The 27,927-nt window shown below is 39.5% G+C and overlaps 1 protein-coding gene across 1 annotated transcript; it reads left to right on the top strand.

Annotated features, from left to right (window-relative positions):
* Positions 1-403: 403 nt before the first annotated feature.
* sim1a (SIM bHLH transcription factor 1a) lies at positions 404-24,848 on the top strand. Its single transcript, XM_042422680.1, has 12 exons — positions 404-487; positions 693-1,152; positions 6,612-6,694; positions 8,101-8,190; positions 8,276-8,384; positions 8,485-8,570; positions 9,688-9,887; positions 10,135-10,241; positions 10,661-10,808; positions 16,390-16,555; positions 19,918-20,329; positions 20,732-24,848. Exons 2-12 carry the CDS (start codon positions 978-980, stop codon positions 21,448-21,450), a joined length of 2,295 nt encoding a protein of 764 aa, XP_042278614.1. The 5' UTR covers positions 404-487; positions 693-977; the 3' UTR covers positions 21,451-24,848.
* Positions 24,849-27,927: the final 3,079 nt, after the last annotated feature.

Genomic DNA, 27,927 nt, shown 5'->3' with positions numbered 1-27,927 from the left:
GGAAAACTGAAAGTGTATTAAAGTCTACCATGCTATAGGCCAAATACGGAATGAAGGAGAGGCTGCTCCAAATTCTCACATGCACTTCAGTTTAGTAAATACGTCATTTAGCTGATAAGCGATCAATAATGTAGAAATTAATATTAAAAAGGAGCTTTCTCTATAAGTAAACGGAGTGACGGGTTTGTGGGATTTTTCAATCCAGTTTGGGCCAGAGGTGAACATTTTCACCAGCCAATCCCCGTTCCTCAGGGAGCTCGTCATTGTACAGGGTATCCAATGGGTACATAGACGGAGTATCCGATCGTCCAATAGGAGCAGAGTTGGCTCGTGTGGGCGGGTCTAGCCTGCGGCATTGAGGGGTCTGGATGCGCTGCTGTGAAATCTCAGGGTGGAAGATATGCGGGGCTTTTTGGAGATTCTGTCTTGACACTTTCAAGCCCAACAGGCTTTAGTTTAGCTCACTGTCGCTTGTATCTGCGCTGAGGTAAGCAAAGAAACAAATAGAGATTTGTAGTTAAATGTGAATTTAAAAATACAGCCGCTACATTTCTTTTTAAAGATTCAAACAAGTGTTTTAGTTTTATGTTAGCTAGCGAATCAATATGTTTTTTTTATAGGCAGACGCGGTGATGCCTTCACCAAACTAGAATATAAATCAAACTCTGTCCGGTTCATTTTTCATCCTATAGGGCCGAATGTCTCCAGCGGTTCCATAGTTTCCTAAAACATCAGGTATGATGGGTCCGGCTGTGCGGGGAGCCCTTTAATGGGCTGGAAACAGCAGCTAAACCCCCACAAATCCAGGATCCAGCCGCGTCCTGCGCGTCACAGCCGCCTGGAAATATGGGAATGTTTTCCTGCAGTTGTGGATTTTAGGCCGAGCAGAGGAGACACACACACGCTGCTTCCATGTCCATGAGGAGGCGATGAGACACCTGCACTGACTGACCGCGGCCGGACAACAACCAGACAACATGAAGGAGAAATCTAAAAATGCTGCCCGGACTCGGCGGGAAAAGGAGAACAGTGAGTTTTATGAACTGGCCAAACTGTTGCCGCTGCCCTCCGCCATCACCTCCCAGCTGGATAAAGCCTCCATCATCCGACTCACAACAAGCTACCTGAAAATGAGAATAGTCTTTCCTGAAGGTGAGATTCACACTGATGAAGATAGTCTGATAATACACGCCAGCAAATAAGTTCATCATAATTCATCATTATCACAATGCTATACTATTATTATTATTTTATTGTTGTTGTTACTATTATTAATATTATTATTATTATTAATATTATTATTATTATTAACCAGTTAGATTTTTCCTTTCAGATTTTTTAATAATATATTTTTTTAAATAATATTAATATTTAAATTTACAGAGCTATTTAAATTTTAGTTTTGCTTTTTTACAAATTAAATTTGATTTCCTGGGTAGAAATTTAAAACTTCAAGTTTTTTTTCATACATTTAAAAGAGCAAAAAATCTCTTAAAGCGCGTTTTCAAATATTTGACTGATTTACCGCGAAAAATGAAATCGGCTTCATTTCCCGTATAAAAGATGTTCTCGTCTTATTATCGCGTGCGTGTTATTAGATGTTATTCTCACAGTTTATTAAATAAAAACTGAAAATAAATTGACCGTAAAATAAAGGAAAGGGAGACTAGTGCGCACATTTCAAATCATTTATTTACATAGTTTCAGTCGCTGTGTCGCATCTGCCTTCATCACATAATATTCATCTTCCTCATCGCTGTGACGTTAAAACACAGTCAAATATTCTTGATATGATCAGTGAAAATGACATTTGTGCGGAATGAATATTGAGTGAATGAGTGTGAGGAGTCAGCAGCGGAAGCCTCCTGTCTGTCCCTGTCAGTGATGTGGTTTCTCTCCGGGGCCCCTGGCGGCCCCTGCCAGCAGATTAGCTGTGATGAGGCTCCATCCTGCGTGACTGCTGCAGAGCCGCGGATATTAGTATGATCTGCACGTCTGATCCCTCAACATATGGAGCTCCTTGTAACATTAAAGGAGGCTGTTGTGAAGGGAAGGTGGAGAGACAAAGAACCTGGAGGGAAAACTGTGTTTTTACACTCTGAGAGCCGCGCGGATAAATCCAGCTAATATTGATCATTTCCATCAATGGATTCACGTGCTGCAAAAGAGATCTAGAACAGCAGAGCAGCAAACACAGTGAAAGTAGAGCTTTAACAGTGTATGTGTGTGTGTGTGTGCGCGCGCTTTGAACAGATCTGCAGGAATATTACACTTTATACTTTACTTACATATATTCAAACACTGTTCAGTCACTGAATAAAAGCAGCAGACTGGAGAGAAGAAGCATGACATTATCTGACATTGATCCATGTGTGTTAGTGCGCATTCAGGCTGTTGTTATCTAGTTTAGGTTATATTGCTGATTAAATCTTTTTATTAAAATTACATAAAAATCATCTTAGAGGAGAAGAGAAGACAAAAATGTTTGTACTGCATATAATATGTTGCATAAATAAATGTTATTATACTGGACAATCAGCTGAGAAGAATCCAAATGATTGAATTATTCTAAAATGATTATATGAATCCTACGACTAAAAAGTGAGAGAAAATTATTATTATCAATTATGCTGTAAATGTTGCATAAAACAAAATAGTGATTGGTTAAAGAATATGTTTATTATTTAACCAGGAAATCCCCCAAAAAAACTACAACATGAGCTTGAAATATTTGTTGTGAGATGAGAAGGAAGGATGAAAGGCTGGAGGCTCAGCTCACACTGTCAATATACTTTTCATGTTAAAGCTTCATAAAGTTGCAGAGAGATGTTGATGCACATGACTGTATTTTGCATGAATACACCAAATCAGTTGTTATACATTGTGCTTTCAGTGGACTGTATCAGTCCTCAGTAACAGCAGTCATCTATATTCTGCATTTCCTGCATGAGCGCGAGATGTCTGGCTGTCATACGGTGCTGCTTCACATGTGTGGTAACGTACACATGTTGGGAAGCTCTGTGAATAATGTAAAGGGACAATCTTCCTCACGCAGCCTGCAGGCTTTTTACTCCTCTGTCCTTTCCAGGCGTGTTGTGTTTTCTCCATTAAATCACTGCTGCTGTTTTTAAAGGCTGGACCTCTTCACTGAGGCTGCTCACACCTTTTCACTCCAAGGACCCACATATACACTCAGCAGCAGCCACATGTGATGATTTAGTCATGAAGGAGCCCATCTGAGAGGGCTTTAGTGATTTTGCATAAGTGGGGAGAAGAAAAGCAAAACCTGCTCTTAGTTTTAGGGGTGCAACAAAGCATTTCTTCTCTCTCTCTCTTTTTTTTTTTTGTGACTTGGGGTGGTGGTGGTGGGGGGGTCTCTTTTATTTATGGCACTCAGAGTGGTCAGAAGCATGACCTTTGACCTCAGCCATGTTGTCCGTACTGGCTTAAATTACATGACACCCCACACCACAAATATCTTGATGAATTCTCTCCACCGAATCTCTGAAGGAGATTTAAACAGCAATAAAAAATACATATAAAAAATACATATAATTTTTTTTTCTAAAATAATTCATGTTATAGCTTATTTATAGCTTGAAACGAAACACTGCTCAGTCATAACTAAGCTGTAGCAAAGCAAGTTATGAGGAGCAAAATAATCAATTAAAATAAATAATAATTTATAATGTTGTTTACACTTACTGTCTTTTCCCGGGCCTTTCTACCGCATCCCGTGATCCTCAGCACATCCGGTGTTTTCAGCTCACTTGTCTTTTCTGGCAGTTTAAAGATTTTTCATCCGCGTGGACTCAACGGTTTAATGTGATGTGTAATATTTATTTATACATATTTAGTTCTTATGCCTGTGACTTTTTTACTGTACTGTGTTGTTTATTATTGCGCACGCGGAATTTCATTTGCTCAGCTCTGATTGGCTGAGTCACATTTTAAACACTTCAAACTACAAACAGAACTGTGACTGCACGCGCTGCTCCCCGAAATGTAGCCTGGAGATTATTATTGTGATTATTAAACCGATATAGCCCTATTATTATTATTATTATTATTATTATTATTATTATTATTATTATTATCATTATTATTATTATTGTTGTTGTTGTTGTTGTTGTTGTTAGATGATGATGATGATGTGTTGATGAAACATGACGCTTGAGGCGACGCTGTGTGATCAGTTTCAGGTCTGGTTCTGAGTCTGCAGATGAATTTGTTTATTTGCCATCAGAGCTTCCAGCTCTGCTTCTGCTCATTAAATCAATAAATGTTTGAGTGATGAATTATTTTAATCACTGCGATCGAAATCAAAATTATTGAATGTGGAATTTATCAAACATATTTATCAAACGCAAAATTCATTGTGTTTGCTTTCTAAATATCTAAATATTGTATTTATGTATTTAAACACGAGGCCTTCAATGAATTTCTGGCGATTTCTGGTTTTATTTTTAATATTTCATAATACTTTGATATAAGATATAGGCCTATTCGTTTTGTAATATTTGAAATATATATATATTTTTTTGGTTCACAAACTTATAAATCTGATGGGTCATAAGATTATTAAAGAGATGAGAGGAGGGAAAAAGCTGCTTCATTTCTCTTGTTGTGAATGCGGATATTAGATATAGTCTTTATTGTCTCGAGGGTGATTTGTTTTCACAGAAACATACAGGTATGAATACAACACACACACAACACATAACACATAACACTCATACTAACACTCACTCCGCTGTCTGTACTGACGTGAAACAAACCGGGAAGGAAAGGTTTACAGCTCGTTTCCTCATAACTGCTGATGCGGCTCACACGTCTCTGTTTATCAGGAATCTCAGTCCAACACTGTGAGACGCGCTGCTCGAATAATTAAAAAATACAATAAAATAAAAAACTAAAGTTTATGTATATTATAAAAAAAAACTTTAATAAATACATAGAATAACATTAAAATCATTTTTGACATCAAGTCTTGAGACTAACCTGACAGTGACGTCCAGCTGTGTTGATCAGCTGAAGTGAGCTGAGCTGTTTGGATCACACTGATTCAAATGCCACACACGATTCACACTCAACCGCATCTGCTTATTCATGCTGCCACACACACAATAATCACATCATACAGGCACAGTATCAGCACGTGCTTATTGAAGCGCGTCATTACTGTGAAGCACGTGCTGCCTTTCTACTCTTCTCTCTTGTTTTGTCGCCATATTTCTTACTGCAAATGCGTCATTTTGTAGCTTTTTCAGTTGATAGTTTTATTTGGTTTGTAGAATCAGCTGAGCATGTAAATAATAATATCTTCTGTAAATAATATTACAGTTCGTCTTTCGCTAATTAATTTCACTTCTTTATCTCCTTCCAGCAATTCAGAGTTATTATTCTATATAATATGTGTTGTAGAAAAAGTTGTTTGTAAATATTTTATCTTTAAATTAAAGTTTGAAATCAGAAGGACAAACTGAAACATGAATAGACGACACGATCAAACCTCCTGTGTTCAGTGTTTGACTGAAGAGCCACGAAGAAGAGATCCACGCGCTCATTTCATCACTCTGCTTCAATCACTATTCAAACGCTCTTCTTCATCTTTATGTATCTTTAATATGAAGTGGAAGCCAGTGATTTTTTTTTTCCTTTTTTGAAGCTGTGGGTATTTTTTGGGGGGAGTGGTGTGATTGTGTGTTTAGTGCAAACAGTGAATGGATGCGGCGCAGCGCTGTGATCCCTGCATGCCGCCTGTTTACTCTGCAGAGCGGGATTTGCATTTCAATGCGCAGCGCTGCTGCACACTCTGCTGTTTGCTCTGTCCGCTTTGGGTTTTGTGCCTCATGCGATCCGACGTGTTATTTTTACGACTGTTGTGAAGGGTTTATGAAAATATTTCCTCGCTACAACATTTACCATGATGAGAATTCGATATAGAAATCAGTTCACTCCGAGTCTATTTTTACCTTTGGTGTATTTTTAGAGCTGCAGGCCGGAAGCTTAACACATTGTAGGAGTTTTCACTGTGTTGATTTTAGACTTAGGATGGTGAATGTTGCAGTTTAATGATCCCTTACAGTCCTGACTGTAAACCACTGAACCCTTCAATTCACCGAAAATGTTCGCTGCAGATACTGATGTGTGAACAGTTGTAGTTTATTGAAGTAAATACTCTCATTCAGTCCTATATTTTCAGTGTTGTCGGCATATTTCTTTTTTTTTCTGATCATATAATGCAGTGACATGTGTGCATACAGTCTTTATAATGAAAGGCTATTCACTAACTGTGTGCTGAAGGATAGAGGAATAAAACAGCCTGTAGAGATAAGACTGTTTAAAACCAGCTTAAGTGACACAGACATTATTGTTACCGTTATTTGTTCTCACACTTACTGCAATTAAAGCCTTTTCACATCTAATAATAATGCACCTATAAATGAATGATGTTTGTATGCGAATGAAGTTCGGAGGATTACATCCTCTTGGTCTAAAGCACAAGGTTTTAAACGTATTATCTCCCTTCTGCTCCTATTGTAAAATGAAAATAGCTTTCATTTAATTATTAATATATTTTTGCTTCATGTGTGTGATTTGTTTACCAGGCCTCGGGGAGTCCTGGGGTCATGTGAGCCGCAGCAGTTCTCTGGATGGGGTCAGCCAGGAATTAGGCTCCCACCTCTTACAGGTACTCATTACTGCTGTTATTAATATTCACACCTCAAAAGCAATGGCAGACATTTTTGCAAATTACTGTTTGAGATGTCATAATGTCATGTCAACTGTTTATTATTATTATTATTATTATTATTATTATTATTATTATTCAGCCATAGGTAGACAGTATGTGTGGCTTAGTGGCTGCTGCCGTCTGCCTCCTGCTGCCTTCATTCTTGTGCTTGAAGAGTGAAATGAGCTGAACACATTCCTGGTCACGCACAGAGCCTCAGTCTGTCCTGCAGCCCCTCTCACATCAGCAACAACACAATGGAGCAGGGCTGCATGGCTACAGGCTGGCTAGTACTGCTCAGACAGGCACAGAAGGAGCCAAACAGAGCTTTTTGATAGCCAATCAGTTCCACAGGCTCGTCAGAGTTGCAGAGTAGCAAAAGAGGACCACAGAGCTACAAGCTGTCGAACAGAAAAGCCAAATAGGGCGACAGGATGGCCTACAAGGGTTTAGAATGATTAAGCAGGTCTACTGGTTGGACAAACAGGACTGTGTACTATCCAGTGCTAGCAGGACAACAGAGCATGGCTACAAGTTAGCTAGGCAGACCTATCCAAACAGAGCTACAAGCTAGCAGCTATGAAAATAACCTGCTTGTTAAATAATGAATGACTTAAGACATTGAGAATTTTTATTATCAGCACGGTTCCTTGTGATCATTATTATTAGCATCATTATCATTTTTCATTTTTCTTATCAATTAACAATACAAATAGGCCGCTAGTAATAAATGTATTCCTACACACTCACTTGTACACTTACACACAGTTAGTTCATTAAGTATAGCTAGCTAAAATGAATGCAGTGCAACACAACAGACCTGCAATAAATCCCACCCTCATAAAGGTCATGATGTTCAGATTTCATTGAAATGAATGGATGGACAAATTCTGAAACACTTTTCAACATAATTCAAGAGCAGCACAAACTACAACCTTAAAAGAGACTTGAATCAACAGCTCCCTAAAACACTTTCAACAAAAACGGAGCATTCAAACCTTTATGAACGTAGGATTTACCGCAAGGCTGTTGTATTAGTCTGCATTAGTTTTAGCGAATTGGACCTAATAAACTGGCAGCTGAGTGTATAATTATATTGTTCTTTTAAAAGCACATGCAACATTGGTTATTATTTCCTGAGTTGATGTTGACACCAATCGATCAATGTCTGCTCTTACAGTAGATCTGCACATTTATTTATAGTCTAATTATATACAGTCATAATAATGAGACACTAATAGTGCATATACACACACTGTCCATTGGAGTGCACTAAAGACAGTGGTATTGCATAATTTATTGCAAGGCCAATCATTTTGGCCTGTTGTCGATATTTATTATTGTAACTTCTTTCTTTGTTTCAGACATTAGACGGCTTCATTTTTGTGGTTGCTCCAGACGGGAAAATAATGTACATATCAGAGACGGCCTCAGTCCACTTGGGCCTGTCACAGGTTGGTTTGACAAACTTCATTTTACCTGTTCTGGTATGTTGGGCCTGATGAGTCACAGCACTGAGATGAATGTTCATTTCAACAGGTAGAGTTGACGGGAAACAGCATTTATGAATACATCCATCCAGCAGACCACGATGAAATGACAGCTGTCCTCACTGCACACCAGCCGTACCATTCACACTTCGTTCAAGGTAATCAGTGACCCACATATGTTGTGCTGTATTTGACGTATGACATGGAATCATCTAACAGCAGAAGTAAATCATTTTTTTTGTCTGTTTTTCTTTGCAGAATATGAGATGGAACGCTCCTTCTTTCTGAGAATGAAATGTGTCCTTGCTAAAAGAAACGCTGGTCTCACCTGTGGAGGCTACAAGGTGGGGAGTCAGAATGTCAAGTCAGAGCAATAAATCAAAAAACAACAACAACAACATAAAAGTCAATATCAGAAGCCTTATAGTATTCTTCATCATCAGAGTAGCCGTTTACAAGAAACATTGGTCTCAAATGTGATTTTTTTGGTGTGTTTTACAAATAGACTTCTGATGATTGAACTTGACCTTAGCAGAAGTAGTTTAAGTGTTTTAGGTCATGGGAACATCAAAATTCAAAGGGTTCATCTTCAGCAAGCATGAATCTGCTCAGCAAATTTCAACTATCTGTTTATTAGATTATGTGCAATGTTGTGTACAAAGTTTAAATTTTGTCTTGATGTTGCTAGCATTGTGATTAAATTTCATGGCAACAAGGGTTTTGATCTGTTATATTTCTTCTACAAAAGTGGAATTTTTAGCCTAATGGTGGCACTAGCTGAAAGGTTGGGGGTCACCCAAATCCTTATGAGTTATCCTCTGGGGACATTGAATATCCATGGCTAATATCATGTCAGTCTGGTCAGTATGTTGTTCTGGATTAAAGTGTTGCTGACTAGACCACAGACACAACTGAAAATGGAACTTGATTCTTTACCATGCAAGCGGTAATAGTTGCCAAACTCAATTCTCAATTCATGGTCCACTTACTTGTCTATTCTGGAGACTTCAATTGTATCACAAAGGCTATATCATCTTCAGCACCAGATTGAGTTTGCTCAGTTGTCATGGACATGTAGCTGTTCAAGCTTTCCATTATTCAAAGCACTTATAGGACTTCTTATCCATGTGGGCTTAAAGGTTCAGCTGTTCCATCTATTGATGAAGCCGTGTGATGTGGTTGAAAATTCTAGAACTTACATTACATGCACTGACATACACTGCTCAAATTCCATTGTCAAAGAGTGACAAGAAAATGTATCTCACACTGTCTAAAAGTCACAACCAGAATATTTTGGCCAAAGTGACACAATTGGCAATGTGTCACAAATATGAGGCATATTTGACTCCACCAGACATGTTTACCTGACTTCTCCTGACCCCATCACCCTCAATAGGTTATTAGAAAATAAAAGGATGTGTCTTCACACTGTCCATGTCCATCTTTGAACTCTTGGCCCAGGTGATTCACTGTAGTGGCTACCTGAAGATCCGTCAGTACAGCCTGGACATGTCTCCGTTTGATGGCTGCTATCAGAACGTCGGGCTGGTGGCCGTTGGTCACTCTTTACCACCCAGTGCGGTGACTGAGATCAAACTGCACAGCAACATGTTCATGTTCAGAGCCAGCCTGGACATGAAGCTCATCTTCCTCGACTCACGGTACGTTGTGTATGACCCACTGTTCTGTATTCACCTGGACACAGTTCATATGCATTTATATGCAGCGCAGTATGTGTTTGTATGGGTGTGAGTTATTCCACATATTTACTCTGTACATGCAGTATTTTGTGTGTGGTTTTGTATGTGTGTGTGTGTGCTTGTTTATGTGTAAGTATGGGATGGCTTAATGACCACTGAGAATGTGTGTGTGTGTGTGTGTGTGTGTGTGTGTGTGTGTGTTGCTCAGGGTTGCAGAGCTGACAGGCTATGAGCCTCAGGATCTAATTGAGAAGACTCTCTATCATCATGTTCACAGCTGTGACTCCTTCCACCTGCGCTGTGCACATCACTTGTGTGAGTTAGGTTTGTTTTAACTTCCTACAAACTCTCTCTCTCCACACACACACACACACACACACACACACACACACACACACACACACACACACACACACACACACACACAGTACATCAGGATATGTTATGCTATGTTACTACATCATGTCATGTTATGCTATGTTATATTATGTAATCTTAATTTTTGTCATGTTATGTTATGGTATTTTATGTAACATTGTCATGTAATGTCATGCCATGTTATGCCATGCTAATGTATGTTATGTTATGTCCAAATTTAAAATCTTCTTTCGCTGTAAGTTGCTGCTATAGTTTTGAATTGATAATGTAATTTAGTATATGCTTCATTTGTTTTACATGTTCTTTCTCCTAGTAATCATTTGCTTTTATTTTTTCCCCATCTCTCGGTCTTGTAGTGCTGGTGAAAGGTCAGGTCACCACTAAGTACTACCGATTCTTGGCCAAACATGGTGGCTGGGTCTGGGTTCAGAGTTATGCAACCATAGTACACAACAGCCGTTCCTCCAGACCTCACTGCATCGTCAGTGTTAACTATGTTCTCACGTGAGTATCCTTCTCTACTCCTAAATGCTACCAGGGTTACCTTTATGTTATCAATATGCTGATGAATCTGACCACCAAACAGAGATCCAAAAGGTTGACTTGAAACAAACTGTTATGTTTGTGTCTTGATGTTAAGTGGTCAGTGCTGTGATGTCATTGAACTTAATTTCCCAAAGATCATATGTTAATCAAACAGTGTGGTCAGAAGTGTGACAGACATGTTTTCCTTTTGGTTTATTGCTATATTTCAATGACTTTATCTGTCAGCCATAGTAATACTGCAAATGATAGTTATACTAACTGCCAGTTTGTGACACAAGTAGCAGTATCATCAGTAAAAAGCAAACTGGCTAGAGATGTTGTTTTTACTTCTGCTGTGTAGCTAATGGTGCTTTCATGTCATAAAAAAGTTACCATAATTACCACTTTGTGATAGTGTTCATCTCAAAAATCCATCTGTGGTAATTCAGTGTTTCAAAAACTATAATAATATATTTGATTTACTAGTAAATTATACAAAAGTGTCTTGATAGAATACAGACATGAAAGTGAAAAAAAGTGAAAGTATATATTTGTGACCCACTCAGATTTATGTCTTGGATTTGGGTTTGACAGACAGGATAGGGAAGTCAGAGAGTATTGAGAGACAGACTGAACACATTGTTGGGTTTAGTTTTTTCAGTGGATTTGTTCACAGTAAGAAAAATACAAAATAACACCAGCATTAAAAAAAATTAAAATTAAAAAAATGACCTCTTGAAAGTGTATGCTTTAGGCCACACATGTTAGACACAAATGAAGTATGAGCGGCAGGTGTAGAAATATATACATTGGTTAAAATGGATGTCAATTCCAGCAGGTGGACAACTCAAAAACATGTCTGAAACATGTCCAGTGTAGACGGTGTAGACAGGGTGTAACTGCACATTTCAAAAACAAATAAAGACTGCTGACGTACCCCAAGTGGTTTAGGGAATTTATGGATGGATGATTGCTAATGTAACACCCACTGCTGATCATCCAGACCACAGTAACTCATAGACACATTCCAGGAATTCAAGTGCTTATGCTTGAGTTTTCCTCTTTTTAATCCAAACTGCAAACAGATGTAAAAACCCTGTACAAATACACTAAAGGTTGAATCAATTGAATTGTATATCATTTATTGATACAAAGTAGCAAAATATGTCTATGAAAATGTTATGGATTACTACTTTAAAGATCTGTGGTGATACATATAGATTGGAAGACAGCTGGCAGGTGTCAGTCAGATGGTTTGGTGTGACGTCTCCAGGGCAGAGAAGTGTAGCTGTGATCTCTGTTGTGCTGTCATTCTCTGCTTTGATAAGATAATGAGTATTGGTACTTGAGATTTACGCAAACAGTTGCTGTGAAGCAATTAACTGAAGGTTAATTGGCAATATGACATGTGTTTGTTGAAGCCTGGTTTGCAGAATCTGGCAATGAAGAAAGTTTGTTAAGTCATATTCTCTTTTTTTGTCTTTATTGTTGGGGTTAGAGAGTTAGAGACAAAGGAAATGTGAATCTGATTTCTTTAAGGAACACCAGAACTTTCCTGTTCTTTCTACCTTTGATGGTAGGAGACATTCCTGTTCTATCACTGTATCGGCTTTCTTGTATGCCAGTTATGTCAGCTTGTCTGAGCCCTTTGTTGCAAAGTTTGCCAAGTGTGCTCATGTGTTGGCTGCTACCTGCGGCGGCCTCGCCGTGGCGGCGTCAGTCACCTGGTGGAGTTTATCTAAGACTGGCAGCTCTGCCTGCAGACCTTATAAACAGAGAAAGGGCTGGGATTGCATTTGTCGACCTTTATCCTACACAAACAGTCTAACAGCACTAGGTTGCCTCTAAAAGCCTCATTAAAGCTGTTACTTTTCACTACTTTCCAATAAAATCAAACTATAATCATGGCAGAGACTCTACCTGCTATGAGTCACACTCTTATAAGTGAGTGAGGGACACCATTTACTTGCCTGTTATCCCATTATTTTATTACCCCTGATGTGTGTATTTCACAGATGTACACGAATGAATAAAGCCTATTAAACCCTCCATTAAGCAGGCGCGGCTGGCTGCATGCATAGGCAGAGAACAGCTTGACACACATTTCCTCTACCTCCTACATCAAATCCATAATGGCTTTGTGTTTATGGCCTTTTAATTAATAGGCTGTAAACTTGATGAGCGTTTATGGGCTCCAGCTTGCTGTGACAGGAATCAAGCTTATTTCTCTCCCTTTCTCCTTGCTCTGCTTTTGTAAATCTTTTTGAGATGCTGCATGTTCCGAGCCACACTGTGATATTGGAAATGAGACAATAGGCTCCCTTTTTGTGTCATACGTAGAACAAAAGACAGACAGTTTGAGGTAGTCAGGAGGTAAGCTTTTGTCAAGTGTTGTTATCAAGAGCAGAGTTGGCTTGCCCGGTAGCTTTAGTGTATACAGCCGTGGATAACATAGGTGATAAGGGCACTTCACCTGCATGTGAACTCCCACTGTGTGTTCAGCTCTGATAACCTCTGCACCTGCTGTCCCGGGGCTGTGGACCTGCCACTGCTACAACAACCTGACAGTGATTTTGCAATGCTTTGAATAAAAGCTTGTCTACAGCAAAAGCACGTTACCATATGTTTTACTTGTCTGTCTCTCACAACAGTTGCGCTGTTGGTTTGATAAGTCCTGCTGCGCTCTACTCGGGCTCAGAGCAAACTCGTTTCTCTGCTGTCTTACACATACACACCAACACTCTGTTGAAATCCTTTAACACAACATTGCTGCCCCATACAAAGACTTTCATTGATGTATCTACATTTTGACACATTTAGTGAGCTAAAATTACTCCACGTATGCATGGACAAAACAAAGAAAGGTCTGGGCTCGAGTCGTTACCTCTGGTCCTTTAGAGTGCTAGTTCATTGAATTCACAAATAAGCAAAGTGAGCACTCACAACTTTCTTCTTCCATATCCCTTTCTGTTTTTACTCTATAGCAACAGTCCATTTACACATGGATGTTTTGGCCTTTGCCTTCAGAATTCCCAGGAAATATCTGGATCTCAATTACCAGCATGTAACCCCAATGTGTATTCAGCAGGTGTCTTATATAAATGACTCTAGTGTATATTGCTGTGATGCTGTTTATGTAGTCAATAGTCAAGTAGTAATAGTTGAAGTGTAAATAGGGTACTGAATTACTCTAGCATCAACCACATACAGATAGGTGACAAATTGAAGATAAATCAAGTGTGTTAGTAGACTCCAGAACAGCTTCAGTGCTCCTCATCATAGATTGTTTTGATGATGATGGTGGAGAGAGCTGTCACGTCACTCCAGAGTCTGACATAAGTGTTCAGCTGGGTTGAGATCTGGTGACTGTGAAGGCCATGGCATATGATGCACATCATTTTCATACTCATCAAACCATTCATTGAGCCCTCATGTCAGTATCTGTATTTGTTATGTTTCTCTACACCTCTATTCAAGTTTAACCTTTAATTGGTCATCCGTCTGTATATCAGTATTCATAAGATAAAAATACAATAGATGACAATAGCCATCAATGAAATACAAAGAATATAAGGCAGCTGTTGAGTTAATGCTTACAAATGTGTGTAAAGTTCACCTTAATCAACCATGACATTTTAAATACATCTATGTAAAACTCCACGCTGGAGTGATTTGACATTTGACAAAATGCCAACATGGCTAACAAAGGCAAGTTATAAATACTGGTCTGCCAACGTTTTAATAACAGTGACAGTACATGATAAATACAATGTTTTAGGACTCTGCATCTGTAACTGATTGCAAATCCTGTGAAATGCTTCTGCTTGTATATATGAATTTGTGTGTGTTGTATGTGTTTGTGTAGAGACGGGAGGATGGATCACTATTTGTCTCAAGTAAACCCTGTCCAGGTTTTCTGTCGTCTCAAACTTGATTCATCATCCATGGCAAGATCCGTGGAGCACTTTAGTGAGAAATCAATTCCCATTTCCCAGTAGAGAGACGTCCAAGCTTCTCCTACGGGCCTGATTTAGCCAGACATAGCCTTTAATCTCCCTGTGTATTTGATTGGACAGCTTTCCCTCTGTAGAGTGTTTGTTGAAGGCCTTGCTGCAATCCTTCTGGTAAAACAAGCATCCCAACAGCCGTTCCAGCCCTCTTAGCACACCCCATCCCTCCAAACATTCATGCTCTCACACACAAACACACATCTCCCTGCACATGCTGGCCCTCTCAGCACCATGATGAGGCTCTAATTGCTAAACAGATGTTAATGGCTTTTTGCACCGACAGAAAAACCAAACACGCAGGTACACATGTGCTGTTTGTGTTCTTTAATACAGGGGTTCTCAAACTTTTTGAAGCCAGGGACCCCTTACAGGGCAGAATTTTTTTCAAGGACCCCTCATAATTGTAACACTGATTAAGCATATACTTACTACTATTTGTATTCTTACGTGCCATTGGAACTATTCTAAAACTTTTCAACCTAAATATTCAGACTGTTTCATAGTGATAAACAGAAACACGTTTCAATTTGAATCATGTTAATACCATTTATATACTTTTGACCAGAGGATCATTTTATTCAAATTGCATTTAGATTCAACTTGACAGTATTTATACTGACACATTGTCCTCCAGGCACCTCTTTGCAGAACAGAAAGTCCTCCAAAATATTCCCCTCCCATGGATAGCAAACCGAAACAATCAACTGAGCCACACTGGCAATGTCTGTTGATTCGTCCAACTGAATAGAAAATTGCTCACAGGAACACAATCTATCCTGTAGCTGTGACTGAATGTCATCCGAGAGTTCTTCAGTTCTCCTCCTCATGGTGTCATTTGAGAGAGGTACAGCTTTCTGTTTCTTCTTACTTTTAACAATCCGTTGAGTCACCAAATAAGAAGCCCTCTGTGCTTTCTCTGAAGTAGTGGCCAGGGCCACCATCCGTGTTTTTTGGTGGGTGTATTCCTCGCTCTTGTGAACGAAAAATTCTTTTGTTTTGCCCTCATATTCTGGGTACTTTGTAATCAGATGTTGCTTTAGCTTGGCTGGCTTCATGGCTTTGTTTGCTAGCAACTGAAGACACATGATGCATTTTGGTCTCCCGTCACTGTTTTCAGTAAAAAAAACTTGATATAACTGCCATCATATTTTCTCATTTTAGCTAGTTTGGGCTTAGCAGCAGCAGGAACAATTTGTTGCACCCTGAGTGAAGTTGAGTGATTTGTGACAAATTGATGTGATGTGTCACAATCATATCAGAGTTTCTATTGGCCCAAAGCTAATGTGGGTGGGAGTAATGAACACAATGTTGGTTACGTACTGTAACCCCAGATTCAAATAGTATAGGCATACTTCTTTTGTTGCACAGCTTGGTGCAAGTAATTTACAACTTGTTTTGGACCCAATTTGGGAACCACTGCTTTCCTTTCCAGAGGACTGGGATCTGTCCCAGTGAAATTATGTTCCGTATTAAATCTATGACATGCAAATGCAAAATATCTACAATATTGCTGCGAATACACCACATGGAATGTATGCTTGTGTCTTTAGGGAGACGGAGTATAAAGGCCTCCAGCTTTCTCTGGACCAGGTCACGACCAAGGCCTCTTTTCCCTACAGCAGCAGCACAGCCAGCAGCCTGACAGAGAACTGCAGAACCCCCAAGAGCAGATTATCCCGGCCCAAAACCAAAGCTAGACTCTCGCCCTACACACAGGTGAGGACTGAATGTCTTACTAGAATGTCACTGAGCTCCAAATCACACAAACATAAGTGACACTAACACTTTAATATGTAGTACAGCAGTCTCAATCTCATGGGAGCTTCATATTAAGGTAGCATTTCCTGGTAAGAAGTCAACTCATGACTCTTAATGTTCTTGCTCATTCAGGTGTTCATTTTGATACATACAGTGGTTCCTCAGGTTCTCTTCTGGTCATGTCTTTCAGTTACGTTGTACTCACCAAGTTAAGTGCTGAGATCTGGGAACAAGAAATTGCTACAGAATACGATGGGGTGGGGAAAAAAAAAACACGAGCAGTCAGACAGGTTGCAAAGAAACCAACAATTATCTAAACCACTTTATTTAAACAATGACCTAAAGAATGAGATCATGGATACAAGCAGCTGGAACGGTTTTCATTCACTCTCCCTTGAGGGACAGGATGAGGAGACATCTGGAAGTAGAATGGCTGCTCCATCACATTGAAAGGAGTCAGTTGAGGTAGTTTTGACATCTGATTAGAATGTCTCCTGGACCCCTGGGTGGACACAAAATCCACTGGAGGGATTATATATCCCATCTGGTCTGGGCACACCTCAGGATTCCCTAGTTTGAGCTGGAGGATGTGACTATGAAGAAAAATGTCTGGACTACTGGGACCTGTACTCAGACAAGCAGCAGGGAATGGATGGATCAATTTTATTTGGTGGTAAAAACAAAATAGAGTACACCAGAAATGTTGGTAATATTCCTTCATTGCTCAGGAAAACTGTGTGCTTGCACAACTACAGTTTCTTATGTTTCTTTCTCATGTCCAAGGTTTCTTTTTAGTAATTTCCAGATCTCAGCAATTACCGATAAATACCAATAGAAAAGAAGGCCAGACCTACGAAAATAAGATAATGAGTGTTAATAAAAAGAAATCGATAATTTGTTTCAAGATAGTGCAACATTCATTCCAACTAAAGTTGCTAATTGCTTATCCACATTAACCAAAAAAGTTCCTCAGGCTTCTGCATTTTTCACTTGCGCATTAGAGATATGAAACAAATGAAAAAAATATATTGAAATGGCTCTTAACTTTTAAATGTTTGTCAGACTTTATCACTCAAATTGCAATAATACAAATAGTATTTTTGCAGTGTATGTGTTAATTGTTTTACAGGTGTTTCTGTTGTAATGACTGTGTATGAGGAAAAAACCTCTCTGGACCCAAGTGTGTCACATGACTTGGAATTTCATCTGTGGCCACTGCGTCAAAAAGATTAGATACAGATAATGGTTGCAGGGCTCTTAACATAATACATTACCTTAATACTTATAAACCCTGCCTTGATTGTTTCATTGGATGCTGAAAAGGCGTTTGACCACGTGGAGTGATTCTCTTTATTTGCAGTTTTAGAAAAATTTAACCAGGGTACTAATTTTATTAATGTAATAAAGTCATTATACTGTGACCCCTCTGCCTGAGTCGATACAAATGGCCTGTTGTCTGAGAGATTTTCAGTACACAGAGGCTGCAGGAACTGAGTCTGTCAGGAGTAATCATGACATTTCTGGAATAAAGCTGGGGGATTAACATCATTGCATTTCTTTATACTGTACACTGACAATATTCTTTTGTACTTACAAAAGTTCCTGTGGTCTTATATTAATTGCCATATTCAGCAATCTTTCTGGTTATAAAATTAACTTAGATAAATCTTGGCACTTCCTTTCAACATTCCATTGGATTTACCACTGAAATCTCCTTTTCATATATCATCTTCATAATTCCAGATTTTAACAATTTATTTCATACATTCATTCAAACTATGCTCCACTAACAAAATAAATCAAAGAGGATTTAGCAGGATGGATGACCCAAAGAATTAATGTCACAAAGATGAATATATTTCCTTGCCTATTTTTTCCTGCGTCTCCCATGCTATCAAACAAATTCCTTTTTTATGTCATTAAATACCCATATCTCGCATGATATCTGGAGTAACAAAAAGTGAAATTTTCCAAGCTCATCAAGCCAAGGGAGTTAGTAGGGACATCCCTGTCTGATTTACAATGTTACTACTGGTCAGCTCAAATCAAAAATATGATTAGCTGCCTCTTGAAGAGACATGATTCTCTATGGATTGGCTTGGAGTCCTTCACATGTCATCTGAGACCACTGAAAATGCTTCCATTAATTTACAATACCAATCAACTAAAGTCCTCAATCAATGATACAATTAGATACAATACACTCTTGGTTTGGAAAGACGTTGGGAAATATCTAAACACTCCCAGTACCATTTCTTTGTGGTCCTCTACTGCTCTTAATCCAGATTTCCCTGTTTAGATCAGGAATATTGGCTTATTTAATTGGACCTTGCTTTGCTTATAAAGATTCTGTAAAATCCTTTGAATTAATCAGAATTGATTTCAGATTCTCAAACAATGACGTTTCTTCAATTATGACATTTTAAGCATTTTCAGTTGAAGGAGTAAATTACACCTACAACATGCAAAAATTGAAAAATTACTTATCTCTGCTGAAAAACTCAAAGGCAAAATTTCAGATATATATGCCATATTAGCACATGCAAGCCAGTCTTCATGACTCTTTATGGAAACATGATTTGGTCCAGTAGGATGGTCTGAAATATGTGAGTGGGGTCTTCCCCAAATGCACTTCTAGTCTATCTTAGTGTGCATGAACAACATTTTTAATTTTTTCACAGAAAATGTTTTACTCCAGAAAATGTTTTTTTAAACCTTTGTTACAAATATAAGTATCACAGAGGAACTTTAATTAATCTGTTTTGGTCGTGTGATGAGAGACATACATTCATTGACTCCAACACTGTATTTGTTCAGTTTTACCACTGAGGTTATTCTAAATGCAGATTCATCATGTTTGTTAATTATTCTCTATTTTTTGACTAAGAAATAAATTATATTATTTTTATGGACTACATTGCGCTGCTGAAATGTGGCTGGCACAGATTGTTGCCCTGATGCTGCTGGAGAAGCTGACTTACTGTATGATTTGAATCAAAAACCAGAGTTCCCGAAGATCTGAGACTCTGAACTGCACCCTATTTTTTTTTTTTATTTATTGTCTTTTTATATGATCCATATATACCTAAAAAACTAAACAGAGAAAAACTAAACAGAGATGCTCACATTTAGCGGCTTGGTTTGCCTCTGCCTGCGGTTAATAAGATGTAAATGTCAAACATTCATAAATGTGGTCATCTTTTCATTGTCACTATTGACTGAAGCTGAGGATCTCAAGTATGGCTCCCAGAGGCTGTGCCACCTCATTTAAAGGCTCTTTATTGTCTCTTCTTTTTTTTTTTTTGTCTCTCATGCTGCAGTATTCTAGTTTCCAGACAGAGCGGTCAGAGTCGGACCAGGACAGTCCCTGGGGGGGCAGCCCCCTCACTGGCTCAGCCTCCCCTCTGCTGATGGAGCAGAGTGAAGGCCTGGATGCCTCGTGTGTGTACAAGCAGTTCACTGATAATCGCCCACTCTGCTACAGTCTGTCTGAAGAGCAGCATCACACCACCAGCGACAGCCACGCACACCTCCACACGCATGCTCATGGTCAGAGCTGTGAGAGGGGTCGATGTGAGGCGGGGCGGTATTTTCTAGGAGCACCTCCTCCAGGCAGGGACACATGGTGGGGTAGCACCCGGTCCATCCTGCCCTTAAGTAAGGGCTCCTTGGAGAACCACGAGGGCTATGAGAGCAGCATGCCACACATCACAGCCATCAACAGCTACAATGGTGAGGACTAACACCTGGGCCACATCTAGTGCAGACACTGACCCTTATGGGGAGTTTATGTCTTGGTAGTTTTAGACTGAACCTGCCTGCAGCTAGTTTTCAGAGCCAGTATTTTTCTACCTCTGAAAGCTTCATTCAAGATGCTTCTTTTAAGACTGGAGCTGTTGACTGGTAATGTTGCCTCAATCCATGGCAGTCAATTAACACTTACACTTAATGCATTATGAGCAGCTGTAGTGCCATGTAACATTAGCATGAGCTTTTAGCCTGTTTTCTCTTTTTTCCTGCCAAAATTTTTAGAAACCGATGGGAGCGAAGGCAGACAGACATAGTATTATTGATTAGTATTAATATTAATTAATGTTTTCTCTGCACTGACTGGTGTCATTGTGTGTCCTGCAGGCCGGGGCCACTGGGACGAGGACAGTGTGGTCAGCTCTCCAGATGCTGGCTCAGCCAGTGACTCAGGGGATCGATACCGAGCCGACCACTACCGCTCCAGCCCGCAGGAACCCAGCAAAATTGAGACACTGATCCGAGCCACGCAGCAGATGATAAAGGAGGAAGAAAGTCGACTTCAGCTGCGCAAGGGTCCTCCAGATGGCCCTCTGGGGCCAGCCAATGGACTGCCTAAGGGCCCTGGTCTGTGCTTTACTCCTGAGTACACTCAAGGGCCCCTGCCGCTACAGACCGTGGTGTGTCGAGGTTTGAGTCAGGTGATCAGCCCTGCGCCTAGCCCCGCCCCCCTATCCAGGCTCAGCAGTCCAGGGTCTGAGCGCCTCCACAAACCCAAAGACTACCTCCAGACAGACCTGTCCCCACTGTCTTTGCCTTTACACCACCCTTTCAGTCGGCCGGGCACATGCTCGGCTCCCCCCACCCCAGCCCCCGCCCTCTACCCCGCCCACACCCACCCGCGGCCCTACTTGGACAAGCATACAGCCTACTCCCTGACAGGCTACGCTCTGGAGCACCTCTATGACCCAGAGAGCCTCCGGGGTTACTGCACCTCTACCAGCACCGGCCCCACCCACTACGATATGACCCCTCACCTCCGCATACCGGCAGAACAGACCCCCGGACACAAAGGCACCTCTGTCATTATCACTAATGGCAGCTAACAGTCATGTAACATACTGGGACTGGAGTCACAAAGCCTGAGCTGGTTAGCCCTGTATAACATGTCGCCATGTCATTCTGGATCCTCTTAGCTTATTTTTCCATCATACTGATCAATTGTGATTAGAGTCTCATTTGTTGCTTCGGTACAGAGCTGCAGTTCAGCTACACATCCATCCTTCTCAAACTTCAGTTTTTACAAAGTCGGCAAAAGAATATGCTAATCACTGCATGTTTCTCTGAGCAAGTGCCAAGTGAATATTGTTGAGAGAACCACAACATGCCACAGACTACATTTATATGACTTTGATTATATATTTGTCTCTGTAACTCTGTCCACATGCATTGTGTAGTAGAGTTCTTCACAGATCCAAAATTTGGACTGATCTGAATTGGACCAATTCATAGATTCATTTTCAAAGAAGTGAGACCCGATCCGAAAAATAGTCAGACCTGATCTGAATAGCCCCAAGGAAAATTAGATCTGTTCTGAAATGTGGTTGACCCAAACAGACCCAAATAGAAAGAGAACACCAACACTGGTAGCAGCATGATGCTCCATCAGTTAACCAGAGAGTCAGGAGTAGCTGATAGAAAGTCTGCTTGGAACCGCTTAGGTATTAGATATATTTACACACAGACCTAAGATCCAATCTGATTAAATTTAACATATTTTGGACCTCAACCCGACATGGTCTTGAGTACTAAGAACCGAGTGAACCCTTAAAGACCTGTACTGTGTATTCTTTATGTCAGCTTCCATTTGAATTCTTTATGTTTCATTCTTTCTGGCAGAGCAGAAACATGTCAGGATGGTCAGCAGCAACATGCAAATACAATGAGCATCATGCAAGAACCACTCATATGAATATATTTGTTCTTAAGTGTCACGTCTTAAGTGACCTGTCATACAACTCATGAACAGACAGTCTGACTTTCTTCACGGGGCTAAACACACTAGTTTGACCTGAAATCTTAATGCCTTAATAAGCTGAAATATGATATCTGTTCACCATGTCATCGTCACCATGGTTGCCAATTTACTGAGATATTTTTTAGGTATGATGATTTTTATTGTCATATTTCAGCACAGAAGCTTCTACATTTCAGTAGTAGTTGTAAACAGCTGGCTTTACACTGTGTCTGCACTGAAAGCTTCTCAGCTGTGTTTTTCAGCGTGAGTATACATGTTAATTAATACAGCTGTCAACACAGCCCATGTAACAGCGTGTGTGTCATGCACGCTATATGTACGTAACCATGACTCAAAGTATATTTTCAGGCTTCAAGTCTATTTTCCTCAGTTTTACGCACTCAGTCATTGTGTATTGGACTCTGAGCACTTCCAAAACGTGGGTACCTACACTCAACACTGTACCTGAACGCCTCCTGTGTAGACACACACTCGCTACTGCTGCTGCTGCTGCTGTAACATCTCCTACTGTAGGCTATAATATTCTCTCCTCTTATATCTCTGTGACTGTCACATGACCACTTCTCATATTAGTCATGGAGGACTTTGCATTAGAAAGACATTTTTTTAAACAATTAACGTCACATACAGCGCTGCTCTGATAACATGTCATTGACCTCTTTTCTATTAACATTTCAACTAGGCTACTGACAACAATAAATTTGTCATTTTTTTGTCTGATTTCTGACAAAAGGACATGAAGCTCTGCGGTGTGAAATTCTTCTTTTTACTCTTTGGGAACATTTTGTGAATGAAACTTGCCTATAAACAGAGCCTTATATGGCAATTTTAGGTGTGTTGATTAGAACTTTCACACCCTCATGAACAGGTGACATTCATCAGGCTGAAACGAGCAAATTACAACAAGTTGGAACACTCGTATGAGCACACTTCACAGAAAAAAGAGCTTTAGAAGAAGAATACGAAAATGTTGCTGGAAACATTTTAGTCATCTCTCCACATTGGAAAAAGTGTGCAAAAAGTGTTTATGTGAAAACTCAAAATGTACATAAAAAATGTTGATGGAAAGATACCTAATGATATGACACTAGTAGTTAGACAGATGTACGTTTGACCAGCATCTCTTCATGACTGCTGTTACAGCTCTCAGGCAAACAGAAAACAGAAAGTGATCGAGAAACATTTAAAACAGCAGTAAAACTGTACAGTACAGCACATCCTTTTTCTGCCAGCGTCTTATCATAGACTGAGTGTTTATTGGTTTGATTTTCAGAGCGTCCATTGGTCAGTTGAATTTCAGGGCTACAACAGGGAAAGCAAAACACACTACAAGTCACACTCAAGTGAATTTTGATCAATCAGTATGATGGAAAAATCTGGAAAACAGGTCAGAGTAGAAAATGGCTGCAGGTCTGCTTTAACATCCATCCCTGACTGCCTCTCTTCCAGGTGTCCAACTATTCCATCACTTTTGGTTTTACTGAGCTGTGTAACCTTTTGCACTATAAGAGATGGAGTTTTTGTGGAGAGGTCTCCTTGTTTTTCAATGCATTTGGATGAGGTGAAACGACAGGGTCGGGTGTGGTGCACTTTGTAGTGATGCAGATGAAACCTCTTACAGTGAAATGAAGAGTATGACATTTGAAACTTCACAAACTAATATGCAAAGCCATTCTTCTGATGTTTTCTTATCTCTCTGTTTTGGTATCTTGCAGGAAAGTACATTCAGTAAAGACAAACACAGTTACATTCATGACTCTCATGCGTACATGGTTAATACGATTGTACAGTGAGAACCATGGATACTAATTGGATTGTTGGAAATATTTTAATGGGTGGCACATGATGTCTGCTGCTTCAGAACATGTTCAGTGATCATGGTGGAGGGGAAATGATGATTGACAGGATAACAAAAGGACCTAATATATTTTCTACAACATTCTGTTCATTAGAAGCGTTTTCTCATAGGAACTGACAGACTGTACTTTTTACATCCTGATAGGTGTTGTAATCATTTCTGAGTGATCGCAGGAAGACTGACACTTGTCACCATATGCAATTTGACCTGTTAGAATGCCGGGTAAGACAGCTTAATTGCATTCATTATGATGAATCCCTGAAGCAAATGCTAATTATTGTTATGTGGGCATGTTTGTACAACAGGATTTAATTTTTCTCTTGGATTTTCTTCTTTATGTCCTCTTCAGTCCTTAGATGAACCTATATTTATACAAGTTTGGATTTTGTTTTGTTTTGTCAAAGGCTGAAATGTGCTCCATCTCTTAAAGTTATTTATGGTGTCCTGTAAATATGCTCAGAAAAGGAAAATCCCACCACATTTAAGCACATGGGCAAAACTGTATTTATTGAGTAAATGTTTCTTTATGATTTTGAAATATAGCTGCAATCAAATCCAGTCTAAGTGCTTGTATATTGAGTGTGTTTTTGACTGAGGCAAATTCTAAAAGAAGACAAAATAAAAATCATTTTGCAGAGATGGGTCATGTGTTTGTTTAAGACGTCAAATATTTCAAATAGTACAATCAAACAACATGCATTTTAGGTATTTCAGGTGTAATTAATTCACATAATAAATGTAAGACATCACACTTGAAAACATCAATTCCTCACGTCATCACTTGAAATTTTTTCAACATTTCCCATGAATTTCATACATGCTTTTTATATAAAACACATTTTTGTTTATGAAATGGGGAACACCATTTCACATGAAAAATTCACTTTTTTTGACAAATCACAATACATTAACACATGAAATATATATTTTTAAATGTGAAAGTGAATTTTTCTCATATGAAAACAAGAAATTCACATGCACTTCTTTTGCAAGAAACAGCAGCTCTACATATTTCCAATACAGCAGTCTGGTTGGGACTCAATTTGATGAATTTTAGATTTCCACTTTATTTTTTTGTCAGGCTGAAAGCACACTAAAATTTGCACAGGTTAGGTGTGGCTGCACTGGCAAATAAAGAGCGCTGATGGAAATCGATATGGCAGAATCTCCCATTAAGCCTGAAGATTTCTGTGGTGTGTGGGGGTCAGAGATGTGGCCCTGTCTTCTCTCCAGCCTGATGGACATTTACTGTTTGCTTTAGTCATCTCAGTCTGCTCTGCTGCTGAACTCTTCCCAGGCCTCAGCCTCGGAGGCTCCCTCTTACCTCCATATTAAAAGCCTTTCATACTGCTAGTTATTCCACACTTTAGCACTTCTTTTAGCAGCGTCTGTCCTCTCCAGCAGGTTTTTCACTCACTGCCATCGAGGCTGATATAACTCTGCCCATTAGGTACAAACATGTTGCTAAGAAACGAGCAGGGCAGCAAGAAGCAGTGTCAACAGCAGGGCAGCCTAGGAAGGTTATAGGGTTAGGCCAGTACAATGTGTTGCTGATATGAGCCTGGTATTATGAAAAAAAATCTGGTGCTGGTAGTGTTGTTTACATCTGAGATTATGTATTCGACCAGGAAATACACAGACATTTTCAGGGGGAGTGGCTTAATAAAAAACAAATGTAAAGTCACACTCACTGTATTATTCCCTTGCCTGATGCTGGTACACTGTATAAAATACATACTTGATACTTTAAAATTGATCATGTTGTCTTTACAATTTTACTAAGAGCTCTGCACTTTACTGATTTGATTGATGCTCAATCCCAATGTATTTTTATGAGAATATTAACTGTGAACATAAATTAATTTTACTCGAAATTATTCAGAAAAGGTTTTTCATAGTTTAAAAATGTATGATACAACCAGTAATAATTTACTGTGCTTGCAGTTTGAGGTGTCGTGTCAACAGTTTCACAGATGTCTATGGAGGAAATGCTTTTTGGGACTGTACTTGCAGTACCACAAGTGGCCACTGGGACAAATTTGCAGTGTGTCTGATATGGTTTAGTATAATCACCACTTTAAAATCCTTAAAATGACATTTATTCCTTCTCCCTCATTAGAAATTCCATAATCTATAAATATGCAAATATATTCATGGAGTCACAGAGCAGTGCTGAGGCTTCTCTGGCTCCTGGTTATGGTGTAAAGAGTGTTAAGGACTCTTATCGTGAGTAACTGTGCAGATAACATGACAGCAGTTAGCCGAGCTAACAGACTGGCCCGCGTCCAGGCAAATGACCAGGCAAGCCATTCCATCACTCTTTCTGGTCAGTGTTCACTCACTGGATGACAAAATAGATCTGATCTGACTGAATGTTAATCGGGAGATAAGGAACTGTTGTGTTTTTCTCCTGATGGAAAATTAGCTCAACAGCAATATGTCCGACTTGGATTTTCAACTTGACAGGTTATTACTCTTCCATGCAGATCGGAATCAGCTGTTGGTGAAAACCTGAGGAGGTAGACTCTGCATATAATTATCTTTAATTATAAATGACTGGTTCCTTAGATTTGTGACGTAGGAAATCCTGCCTGACTGAATCTGTGTTTTTGAGACTGTCCTTAGTACACTGCAGTTTCAAAGCGGAAATGCTCAGCCATGGTGTTGACCGCTTCTTTGCTCCTGATATGTCTTGTAGCATATGAAAAACACCACATGGACATGTCAACAAGGTCAAAAACTTGACTTTAATTGGAGGGGTCTTTAATACATCCATGTTCAAACCATCTCCAATGAAAGGGTTGACGTCACACCTCACTACAGAAAAACACTAATTGTATCACACTCGCTCCCAGGAACACATGTCGGCTACTCTGGCTTAACTACTTTTTCTGTCGTTATGGTTATTCTTTATGGACTATATGGTTGTTATGGGCACTGGTGAACAACACAACACCACATGATGAGGTCAGTGGGGTTTCCCTGCCAGATGTCCTCAAGCGCAGCAAAGAGAAGGACAGAAGTGTCGAGGAAAAAACAGTGTCAATCAAAACTGTCACCTTTTTCATCTCACTTGTGTTTGCAGGCCTGGGTCGAGGAGGAGAATGGAGGGTCAGAGCTGACGTCAACTGATCTGACCTGACATTACCCCTACATAACACAAGACGCTTTTCACAAGCATCACAAGCAAGACAAGATGCTTTTCATTTAGCTAATAATGCTTCTGTGTACTGATTGGCCAGTTGATGTTGGTGTTGTTGATATTGATTGTAACACGGTAGATTAATCAAACTACAGTACATGTGGAAGCAGGAATGCACCAACATCTACATGTGTGTAGAATTTGAGTCGTGAATGAATCATGGAAACACTCTTAGAACTTTATAACTGTCTTCATAAACCAAAAGGATTTTCATAATTAACTATTCTATGATTCTAACTATTTGTGTTATTTCTATTAGTCACATTCTGTGATGGCAAGACGCTGCATTAGATATATGATCTATATGATTGGAGCAGCTGTTCTGTTCAACTGTTACTGTTACTTAATTATTTCTACATGTTTGACAGTTGACATGCTTTGTGTCATGATGAATTGTCACCTCCTCAAAATGACGCTGGAGTAAGTGAGCATGTCTCATTTGGTGAATTAAATTCGAGGAGCCACGTTAGCTAATTGGAAAGCAT

Source organism: Thunnus maccoyii, chromosome 10, assembly GCF_910596095.1.
Source record: "Thunnus maccoyii chromosome 10, fThuMac1.1, whole genome shotgun sequence".
NCBI classification, from domain to species: domain Eukaryota; kingdom Metazoa; phylum Chordata; class Actinopteri; order Scombriformes; family Scombridae; genus Thunnus; species Thunnus maccoyii.
The sequence above is the reverse complement of the archived record's forward strand: the minus strand, read 5'-3'. Positions and strand labels throughout refer to the sequence as shown.